Genomic DNA, 10,677 nt, shown 5'->3' with positions numbered 1-10,677 from the left:
CCTCCTTACTCACCTGATCTGGCTCCCAATGACTTCTTTCTTAACCCGAAGATAAAGGAAATATTGAAAGGAAGACATTTTGATGACATTCAGAACATTAAGGGTAATACCATGACAGCTCTGATGGCCATGCCAGAAAAAGAGTTCCAAAATTGCTCTGAAGGGTGGACTAGGCGCTGGTGATGGTGCATAGCTTCCCAAAGGGAGTACTTCGAAGGTGACCATAGTGATTTTCAGCAATGAGGTATGTGGCACTTTTTCTAGGTTGAGTTCGTGAACTTAATTGTCAGACCGTGTACACCTTATATACAGTGCATATAGATACACATACACATATAACTACTATGAACGTGATATTTATTACACAGATATCACATATATAATACACATACATGTGCACCTTCACATATATAAATTAATGCAAAGTGAAGCACCTTTTTACTCAAAAATTTTCGGTCAATTCAACTGTCTTAAGTTAAATGGCCCAGATCTGGCTGCCATAACCCAAAATTTCCACCAGGTGGCACTCTTTTGCCACTTCCTGTACTCCCAAGTGTTGCCAGAGGTGTCGCCAGATATGCCGCGTCTTTCGGCAGAGGCACAAAACTTGCGGAGCCGTTGTACCCCAGGAGCTTTCCCCCCACCTCTCCCTCGCCTACCCATCAGCGCAGTGGGTTCCCAAAGTCTGCGGTCTCGGCCCTCTCCGAAATCGGGTTCACCCTCTCGAGCTTCCAGGCTTCCGTGAAAGGGGCGGACTCCCGCTTAAGGCTTCAGTTCTTCTCAGCCTGACCTCAGATCCACCCGGGTTCACTAGCAAGCCAGGGGGTGGGCTTCACCAGGGCGCCCTCAGTTCAGACCAGACTCGAGGACCCTTTCTCCGGGCCTTCGTAGTAAAGAGCAGACAGACTTCGTGGCCCCATTCTCCACGACGGCCCGAGAAGGGAGTCAGGGTCATTTGCACACACATGGCACCTACATACCTGCACACACAGCCCCCTTCGGCATGCTCCCTACATCCTGTCCTGGACGCCCAGCCCAAGTCAGCCAAAAGCTTGGAGGACAATGGCCAGACCCTGGGACCCTCGGCTTGGGAGGAGCTGGTGCCGGCTAACCCTTCCTGCGCTGGTCCAGTCTTGATTCCGAATCTCTGGTTCGGAATGGGAAGGAAGAGCATTTGCTCATCTTAAGCAAACTACTTAAAATCCCGGGGGGGGGGCGGGGGGGGAGTGGGGTGGAACAGAGCCTCTCGCACCTCTCCTGGGCCACTCCAAGTCAGCTTTCCTGGAGCCTCACTTGTCGGGTGTGAGCAACCTAGGACGAAAAATGCGGGGACGGCTTGGAAACCCGTGGGGAGGCGAAGCCGGGAGTTCTGGCAGCAGCTCAGCTCCCCACCTCCTCCTCGCCTCTCCTCCCCCGGGAGCGGCGGGAAATTATTTATTAAAACGACGCCCGCGCTCTCATTTATTTGCGGTGAATAATCCTCGGCATCGCAGCGCGTTTATTAAACCTTTCCCGTCCCCGCATTACTTTAATAATAAATCGCGTGTCACTTTCCAGCGACGTTATTAAAGCCCATCCGCTGGAGCGGAGGCAGGGGGTGGGGATAGCGGGTGGAGGACGCAGCAGGGGTTCCTCCTATTCCAAGCTGTGGGGCCTGAACCTGCAGGGCCACGAAGGGGGAAACTGAGGCTGTAAGGAGGCTCAACTAGAACATCCCACAAAGTCTGCAAAAGCGATCAAGAAGTACGGATTCCCAGCTGAGTGTGTGACTCTCTAGAGTTGGGTGGAGCCTCTGCTCTGCAGGTGGGCGCCCTAGCATCAACGGACCCATCAGGGGGCGCCGTTGAGCCCAACCAGGTTGGAGTCCCCCACGAAGAACAAGCCAGGGGCTGATTCCCAGGCTGCTGCAGGACCCAGACCCACATCTCCTCTATCAGCGCGGAGCAGATCACCTTCTGGTCTGGACGCCAAAAAGCACGAGCCCCCTACCTCCGCCACACTGCTCACATCCCTACACCTGCTTCTGCAGTGGCCTTGGAATTTGCCCCAAGTGCGTCGAGGGCTCCTGGAGCCTTGGGCCTCCAACCAGGACTCCGCAGTGAGAACTGTCCCCTGGCTTAGTCTCTGGAGGAGCCTTGCTGTTCTTCGAGAGGGGCAGCCAAGCCCTCGGGTTGGGGTTCCAGACCACGCCCCTCTCAAGAGGCCCGGCTCCTGGCTCCTGCGCTGGGCCCCAGAGGACAAGCTCAGACACCGAACCAACTGTGATTTCTCCCATGGTGGCGCCAGGCTCCGGGCGGAGCCCAGGCGTGCAGGAGGCAGTTGCCACCCTATGTGGCCTTGAGAACTTAAGCTTTCATCTTCCCCTTTAATCAGTCAATAAACACTGCGCCTCACCAGTGTCTCTGGGGCTAGGTAAAGAGAGTGCGGGGAGAGTTTTGGAGAGCGAAGGAGTCTGGCTCTGTGTGAGGGACCTCCCAGTAGGATAGAACAGGTCACAGTTGGAGCAGATGAAGGAACAAGCTGTGTATTTGTCTGGGTTCAGCAGGGAAATGGATGGATTCCGAGGGGAATCTGAGGGTGCAGCCCATACCGGTGGCCAAACTTCTCCCTTCCTCCATCCAGTTCGTGCTTTTAGACTGGGTCCTACCTAGAGAGTGGTTCCCTACTCTGCCTGGGGAGTAAGATGAACAGAAGGGCAGGCAATCTATCTCTAGACTAGCACTGATGAAGAGCAGACTGGAAGGATACCCTCCCTCCACCCAGATGGCTCCAGCCTTCCTCCCTAGAGGGCAGGGTAGGCCCCAGCGCAAGAGCCCTCTCTGTACATCTGGCAGACATATGCTTAGGGAGCAGGACCTACAGCTTCTGAAAGCCAGAGTCCTACTACCGTGAAATGTTGTCTCTATACGAGTATGCACATCTACATGAACCATCTGTTCATCTGTGTGTCTCAGTTCGTCCATAAATCTTTATTGCATGCCCACTGTGCCCAGTCCTGTGCTAGGCATCATCCAATACAAAGTGGTATAAGATATGTGCTGGCCTCGTGGAGTTTCCAGAGTGACAGGGGAAATGAGATACGCCCAAATGCTCGTCTTATTGCAATGAACTAAACCAGGCTCCATTGTGCTCTCCTGGACAGCAGGCAGTGAACAGCAAAGAGGACTGCAGTTTAAATAAGTGCAAATGGGACTTGGCAGAGAGGGAAATTTTCTTGAAGGTGAGTTTTGAGGAAGAGCAAACTGAAGCCAGGCAAAGATTGGGGGCTAGGAAAATAACAGCAGGAGCTGTGAGGAAGGGCAGTTAGGAAGACTAGCTGAGCAGGCTGGAGGGAGGGCTGCTGGAAAGCAGGGGAGGAACACCTGGTGTCTGCACCTCTTTGTGTCTACTCCACTCCCCCCAACCCTCCACCAGCCTAGAGACCAGCAGGCAGCTGTTGCCTTCCACCTGGTTGGTCCAAGCATCTTCTTCTGCATGGGCCCCTTTGTATCCCACCACTCCTATCCCCTGCCTCTCTCCTTACCCTCCTTCAATTTTTATCTCCTATCACCACCACCACCACCACATCTCCCCTACCAAGGGCATTAAAGCAATCTATCTGTGAAGGGGCCTTGCTCCCCCTTTCCAGGTCTTTTCAAGAGCAGGGATGAACACTCCCCCCACTCACCCACCCCCACGGGCCAGGGCTCCGGACCTAGTAGTAATCATCGCCCTCTTCACTCTCAACCTCCTCGTCAGGAACCAAGTGCAGGGATGGCAGTGGGGGGATGCCTGTGGAGTTCAGCTGCTCTGCAAACACATGTGGGCAAAGGAGAAAGAACAGGAAAGAGGGGCTGTCAGTGCCTACATATCCCAGTCTATGGGAAAGCCACACTTGCGTGTGTACCCACATGCACATTCAGACATTGACGCACACTAAAGGGCCCCAATTCACCACTATCTCCCCTGCCCCCAGAGCCCGGGGCTCCCTCTTACCCGGTGTGAGTACAGTCAGGCTAGCTGGGGCCTCCACCTGGCCCAGGGCATTGCGGGCCAGGCAGCGGTAGGTGCCCTCATCGCTGGGACGCACAGCCTGTATCTGTAGCCAGCCTGTCACCTCAAACCTTTGGGGTCCGCCCCTAAACTGGAGCCAGAGGAGGAGTCAGTAGGATCCTTTAGGCCGGTCCTGGACTGCCCCGGGGAGGCTCTGCTCCCTGCCCCTACCTGCACAGAGATGTGGGGGTCATCCCCTGGCAGCTGAATTTCCAAGCCGTCCTTTCTCCACTCGATGGAGGCCATGGGGTAGGCAAACACCTCACAGCCAAAGATCACATCCTGCCCCGTCACATTCCAAATGTCATATGGGTGCAACACGATCTGGGGCTCTGGGGATGGAGGTGGGAGGCCTGAGAACAGGATGGCACATGCAGTCCAGCAAGGACCCCATATGTGAACCATTGTGAGCATGTTTGTGGGAGAGCACAGTATATGCTGAGGTAAATACACCTCCATGAACACGACATGACATGCCTACCAAGGTAGATGCAGGTACACACAGGGTGCAAATGCAGAGATGGAGATGTACATGCAGACAAGATGCACAAACAAGCGCACAGACCTACACCTCCGCTTGGCAGCCACACTGTGTCCCCGATTGCTCCCCTGTCCTCATTCCACCCTCTAGGCCCCTATCCGGCTGGACTTGTAACCAACACCTCCTTCCGCCCACCCTCCCCCTTTTCTAACCAAGTCCAGTTGCCAAAGGCCCAAACAGCAGACCTTCCCCCACTCCATCCTGGGGCTGGGGGTTGTCCCAAGTGGCAAAGGCAGACAACCTGAAACCCACCTGGGCAGCAGGCAGAAAGCCTGGAGTTGAGGGAGAAAGTGTTGGGACCCCCACCAAGTGTTTGTTTTCCTGGCAGCCCCAGCCAAACCAGACCCCTCAAAGGGGCTCAGGAAGTGAAAGTTACTAAAGCTGCCAAATAAAACTTGAGGCTTGAATGGCCCCGAGTCCCCTGGGATGGGGGGAGGAGGAGCTAGAAGAGCCCCTTCCCTCACTAATCCCTTGGCGCAGAAGTGGGGGGAGAAGCGGGTGGACTGGGTAAACAGGTTGCTCTATGAAGCCACCCAAACGAAACCTGATTGCATCTCACAGGAACCCAAGTCTCCCTGCCTGGGCTCCAGCGGTCTGGGCATAGTCTGGGAGTCTCTTCACTTTCTCAGTTTCGAGGCCAACCACTGGCTATGTGCCTGCACCCTCAGAGGGATGGTCTATGCCAGTCAGGTCTGGAGCTTTCACGCAAAGCTTCAGACCCGCACTTTCAGGCAGCGGCCTCTGTGGACCGGCAGCGAGAATGGGCTCTTAGACCGGACTAGATGCCTCATCTTTCTCGCTCCGCTGGCCAGAGAGCAATGCCGTTGGGGGTCGGGTAGTAGTGCCTCGAGGAACCCCAAGTGCTGGGAGTAGGGGCCCCCGGCCGGGCATACCCGATTCACAGGGCCCTGGATGCGCCACGGTGAGGTTGGCGTCCGGCCGAGCGCGGGCCGCTTCCTGCAGGCGGCAGATCTGCGCGTAGGTGCGGCCATCGGAACCGCAGAGTGGGTGCTGCGAGCGGCAGGCACACAGCGGTTCCGGCACCTCTCCGCGGCTCAGGTCTCCGCCTGCGTCCAACCGGCACTCAAGCTGCTCGCCGCAGCGCCCGTAGAAGTGGGCGCTGGGATCCAGGTCACAGAGTTGGCCCTCGATGTTGGCGCATTCCCAGCAGCAGTCGCAGGGGTCGCGCACCAGGCCTGCCAGGCAGCCCCGCGGCGCGGCGCACTCCTCTGGCTGGCAGGGAGCGCAGCCCTCGCCCTCTGCCAGCAGCCGCAGCCAGCCGCGCTGCAGGTAATCCGGGCCTGGGGACGGCCGCGCGCCAGTCAGGGGCGGCGCCTGCACCACCAGCAGCAGTAGCAGGGGCAGCGCCAAGGCATCTGCGAGTGGCTGTAGCATGGTTAGCTGGAAGCCCTGCGAGCACTCAGGGCATCAGCGCGCGTTCGTAGCACCCTGACAGGGAGGGAAGCCAGGTCCGGAGGTCAGAAGCAACCTCGCTGTGCCTCATACCAAAGTCTGACCCTAGCACTGCCCCCTCCCCTGCCACCTTGGAGTTAAGTATACCCTCAACAGAGGCATAGTGACCCTCTAGGGGTCATCCTGTAATGCTGGATGGTAACTAATTGGACTATTCTTGGGGGGGGGGGTGGAGAGTGTTGAGAAGGGGTGATGAAGCTCAGACACGCACACCACCAGCACCACCACTACACACCATTCAACTCTGAAGCTTCCTGTCCTAAAGGTGGATTGGAACGGATGGCCCCTCGAGAAGTAAAGAATTGTTAATAAGGGTGGGAAGGAAGGGGGGGTTGATGCCCTGGGGTCCACAGCGCTCACCTAGTGTCGGAGACTATGCCCTCCAGAGAAGCAGTGACTTCAGTTGAAAAAAGCAGGCAGTGAAAAGAAAGCAGAGGCGAACAATCGGCTGGGCCCCCTGGCCACCCTGGCTCCGTCCGGCTTGAGGATCTCTGAGAGAGCCCACGGACTTGGACTAAGAGAGCAGCTCCTCCGCCCCTCTCCCCGCCCCTCGACGTCGCACCCATCCCCCCTCCAAGTCTGAAGCTGCCAATTTTAGGCCAGCCGCACGGGACCCTCCTGGGCCACTTCCCCCCAGCCTGGGCCAATGTCACAGTGAGAATAGAGGAGCAGTAACCAGACACCGAAGCTGGGAGAGGACCAGAGACGGGGGTGAGGTGGGGGTTGGGAATAGAGGATGGTGGGGGCGGGAGGAGGGAGGGTAGGTGTCTAGGAAGCTCGCAGAGTTGGCTGACCGACTAGGCCCTGTCCCATATGACTTTACAGTCCCGTAAGTCTGCTAGAGCAACTACATAGTGGGGAAACAGTAGAAGCTCTGGTGCCAAGTCGGTCGCTCCTGGAGGGCAAGGCCACCAAACGTCGTCTCCCCGCAGCCCAGGGCCGGCTTCCCATGGCGATTGTAGGCTTGTCCATCCAGCGTCCCCACCAAGGCGCCGACCAGAGACTGGGCGCTTACATCTGCCTCCCCACATCTGGCCTCCTCCTCCCTCTCCACATCCGGCAGGTGCTTCAACTACGGATGAACAGTGATTAGAGGTCCGAGGAACGGCTGCCAAAGGGAGAGGTAGGCGGGGCCCCTCCCGGTCGGGATTACAGGTTATGGTTGAGAGGCTAGCAGGGCGGGAGGCATTCGGTCTCGCAGCGGCCCCCAGCGCCACCGTGGCACTTTGGGCTGGGGGCGGGGAGGAGAGCATTTCTGGAGGCCCGCCCGCCCTACCGGGGGTCTGTCTGCCAGGCCCCGCCCCGCTGGCCCCAAGCAGTTTACAGAAGCTGCGCTGCAGTTCTGTTTCTTGCAGACCGACGGAAACTGAGCTTTACAGCAGGGGAGGGGACTGTACTTAGGCTCCACCCAGAAGGACCTGGCCCCGCAGCGGCGTGGTTCCAGCTGGGGGCTCCGAACCAACCCCGAAGTTCAGTTGAGACCGAGGACGGGATGGGCTCCGCATGCGCACTGGAGGCCCGGAGAGTAGAGTTCCCGTGTGTGGTCGCGACTCTCCCTTCAGACCTGAACTTGTCCAAGCCATATCACTTAGGGGTCCCCTAGAAGCGTACATGCCACTCCTCGCCAGAAAGGCTCTGAGGAGGTGGGCCAAGGAAAGTACATTGTCACCCCATCTCTCAAGCTCAAAAAAGAGAGAAGGGAAGCGAACTTGACGCGGTGTCTCGAAACTGTCGCGAGAATCAGAACAGGAACTCTAGGAATTCAGAACGGCAAAAGCCCGCGGGTTTTAAACCGGAAAAAGAATGGGCGGGGCCAACTATGGGTGATAGTTACGATCCCTTACTCTTGGTTGTGGGCGCAACTGAAGTTGTTGACCTGGGGCAGAAGTAAGAGAACTGTAGGAAGCCCTGGAGAAAACAAGGGTGGGGAGGAGAGTCTTAAAATTGCGGAGGTGACTAATGGAGCCACCAAGGAGAGGCCTCTTGCTCTAACTTAAAGTGCTTCGAACGCGGAGATCGTTGCCCAGGATACAGAGCGGAAGCAGTCTGGGATCTCTTAATGAATAGTTACCTGCTTCTAAGGCTTGACGCCAGTATTTAAACAACAAACTTTGCAGACCTAGAAACTATTCACTTACCCCACTTTATTGTAGCCGGATGTTTACTTTTAGTCGTTACTATGCTCCAAGCGTCTGGTATTAGGAATCCTGTCTAACTCACCACTGTATCTCGCGAACCTAGCCCCGCGCCTGGCGGCACAGCAAATTCTTACTAAATAATTGTGGATTAAATCTGGAAATCAAGTTTAACCTGGATTTTCTGTGTCGCTGATGGAGAAGGCTGGATAGACAGAGAATGAGCGCCCTCTGGTGGGCTTGCGGTTGGTGACAAAAACATCGTGCATATAGTAAGCACCAAAAGATATTGACTATACAGGAAATCTGCTTTTATTAAGCAGAGATTTTTTTCCAGGAAAACACCAAATATTGTGAAAATACTTTTAGAAGGGAATTTTGTGCTTAAGACACAATTTGGAAGTCCAAATAATGTTCCCAGATCCTCATATCATGTGACACTTTATCCATTAAGTCTCCAAAACACATTCAGTAACATCTATTTGCATCATAAACAGTAAAGAAATAGCTAAATATTTTGCATAATCATACTTTGAAAATGTTGACTCTGATCTGGTCATGCAAAATTGTTGGGCCACAGGGAAAGGGTCCTCTAATCTAGATGATGTGAGTCCTGCAGGGAGAGAAGCCAAATGGCAGTATATCCTTTGCGCGTCTACATGAGGAAGACTAGATTTAGGTGAAGAGGGTGAAGTTAAAATTTATTAAAGTACAGATGGTCCTGCCTCTTTCCGCTCCCCACCATTTCCTTGTACTGAAGCAGGATGAGGTAGAGAGAGTTTAGTTTGCTTTCCACTGTGAATCATAGCCTGGAGTTTACAGGTTATCATACCTTCACTTTCAGCCACTGACCCATGATATAACTGAAATATAATGGCAGAATGCAATGGGTCCTATACAAATGAACAATATAAGATGAAACAAGGCATAAAGGGTCAGTGTGTAACTTGGTAAAAAAATTACTTGGGAGGACCCACACATTATAGCCTGACACTTCATGAGCCCTGATTTGATACAGCTGGTGAAAATAGCGGCGTTGCAACTTTGAGGAGGAATTTGAAATGAGACAAATGGTCTAGATTGACCCATTAGAGATAGATACAGAGGAATTGTGCTTCCTCTGAACATTAGAATCAGTTAACTTTTAAAAAGTCTCAACATAGATAATTAAGAAGTAACTATCTACTACAACAAATAGGTGAACTTGATGTGAAAAATTATGTGTAAGAAAATAAAATTAAGTGAAAAGGAGAAGTATATGGATACTGATCACAACGGTGTAAATATTTACCATATATATCATCAATAAACACCCTAAAAGAATTTTGAATGAGCCAAATGAATGAATGTAAAGCTCACTATTTTATTAAATTATTTTTCATAATAAAAAAGTATAAGCTATTGTAACAAGTAAATTAGGATGTCAAGGTTTAAGTGTAGAAAGTTGGGGCAGCCAGGTGGTAAGATTAGCATTATAATTCAGCTATTTGTTACCAAATGAAAGTTGGAATACCTAGGCATTAAGGCAAGTTGAACAAGCTTTAAGACATGGAGAAATAGAAATCCAAGACAGCAGAATAGATAAACACTGTGCCTGCATCCTTCCGTGAACACATTAAAATTACAACTGAATTATAGAAAAATCAACCTGGAGAACCATCTGAAGTCTAGCTGAACAGAAGTCCTATAACTAAAAATATAAAAAAGAAGCCACATCAAGATTGGTAAGAGGGGCGGAGAGGCAAAACAGGCCCCAAAACTCCGCGTTGCAGTTGAGAATCAGGAGGGATATCTCAGCCACAGAGGTTCCCCCGGAGGAGCGAGGGACATTCGCCTCACACCAGACTCCCCAGCCTGGAGTACTTGTGCTGGGAAGAAAAGCCCCCACAATATCTGACTACGAAAAACAGTGGGGATTCCCACTGGCCAAGTGGGACAGAAGGCTGTGGGAAACCCAGCCGTCCTCTTAAACAGCCTGTGCACAGACTCACTCACTTAGACACTCACCTTGGGCTCCGGCGGAGGGACGGTGACTCGAGGGATGTCAGAGGCACATGAGGGGCAGACTGAGGTGTGTGGCTTGGAGCGAGGGCTGGAGGACAGTTGCTATTTTCCCTGTAAGGCTTCTTTCTTCCGTGCAGCCAGTAGGCAGGCGCCATCTTTCCTGTGCTGAGCCCTCCCCCTATGCTTCCAGCTAAATCTCAATCTGGTTGGCCTGGTGAACTTCTCTGACCCTGCCCCACCCAACTCGTCCAACACCAGAGGCACTTTGGAGAGCAGCCAGCCCCACCCACACTGCACTCTTTCTTGGGAAACTATCAATCCGGCAGGCCCCAGATGGCCGTGACTGGCCTCTGTGTGCTCTGAGACTTTTGTTAAGTCATTCCAAGATCAGCACTAGCACCAAACCAGAATTTATTGGGTTGTCGGAAAACTCATGACGCATTTTTGCAATGAAAAACAGAAAAAATATGTCATGACTTTTCCGACAGCCCG

At 53.5% G+C, this 10,677-nt stretch overlaps 1 protein-coding gene across 8 annotated transcripts; it reads right to left on the bottom strand.

Moving 5' to 3' along the window:
* Positions 1-296: 296 nt before the first annotated feature.
* On the bottom strand, positions 297-6,555 carry KAZALD1 (Kazal type serine peptidase inhibitor domain 1). Of its 8 annotated transcripts, none has more exons than XR_002123234.1 (6): positions 6,407-6,555; positions 5,467-6,022; positions 4,204-4,385; positions 3,976-4,123; positions 1,253-3,789; positions 297-1,147 (listed from the first exon to the last, which is right to left on the bottom strand). XR_002123234.1 is itself a non-coding variant. In XM_019636260.1 (6 exons), exons 2-5 carry the CDS (start codon positions 5,966-5,968, stop codon positions 3,695-3,697), a joined length of 927 nt encoding a protein of 308 aa, XP_019491805.1. In that variant the 5' UTR covers positions 5,969-6,022; positions 6,407-6,555; the 3' UTR covers positions 297-1,311; positions 3,672-3,694. The 8 variants fall into 8 exon arrangements, 6 of the variants coding, with proteins under 6 accessions (XP_019491805.1, XP_019491806.1, XP_019491810.1 ...); XR_002123235.1 differs by having other exon boundaries at positions 297-1,311; positions 3,672-3,784; XM_019636260.1 differs by having other exon boundaries at positions 297-1,311; positions 3,672-3,789.
* Positions 6,556-10,677: the final 4,122 nt, after the last annotated feature.

The sequence above is a fragment of the Hipposideros armiger genome, unplaced genomic scaffold, assembly GCF_001890085.2.
Source record: "Hipposideros armiger isolate ML-2016 unplaced genomic scaffold, ASM189008v1 scaffold_28, whole genome shotgun sequence".
In the NCBI taxonomy this organism is placed as follows: domain Eukaryota; kingdom Metazoa; phylum Chordata; class Mammalia; order Chiroptera; family Hipposideridae; genus Hipposideros; species Hipposideros armiger.
This window is presented reverse-complemented; position numbering and strand designations above follow the sequence as displayed.

Coding starts and splice junctions, on each gene's coding strand:
- KAZALD1 (XM_019636259.1), bottom strand. CDS start 5,968: ATGCTACAGCCACTCGCAGATGCCTTGGCGCTGCCCCTGCTACTGCTG. Junction 4,124..4,203: donor ACCCCCACATCTCTGTGCAG/GTAGGGGCAGGG, acceptor CTCTGGCTCCAG/TTTAGGGGCGGACCCCAAAG. Junction 3,790..3,975: donor CCTGACTGTACTCACACCGG/GTAAGAGGGAGC, acceptor ATGTGTTTGCAG/AGCAGCTGAACTCCACAGGC.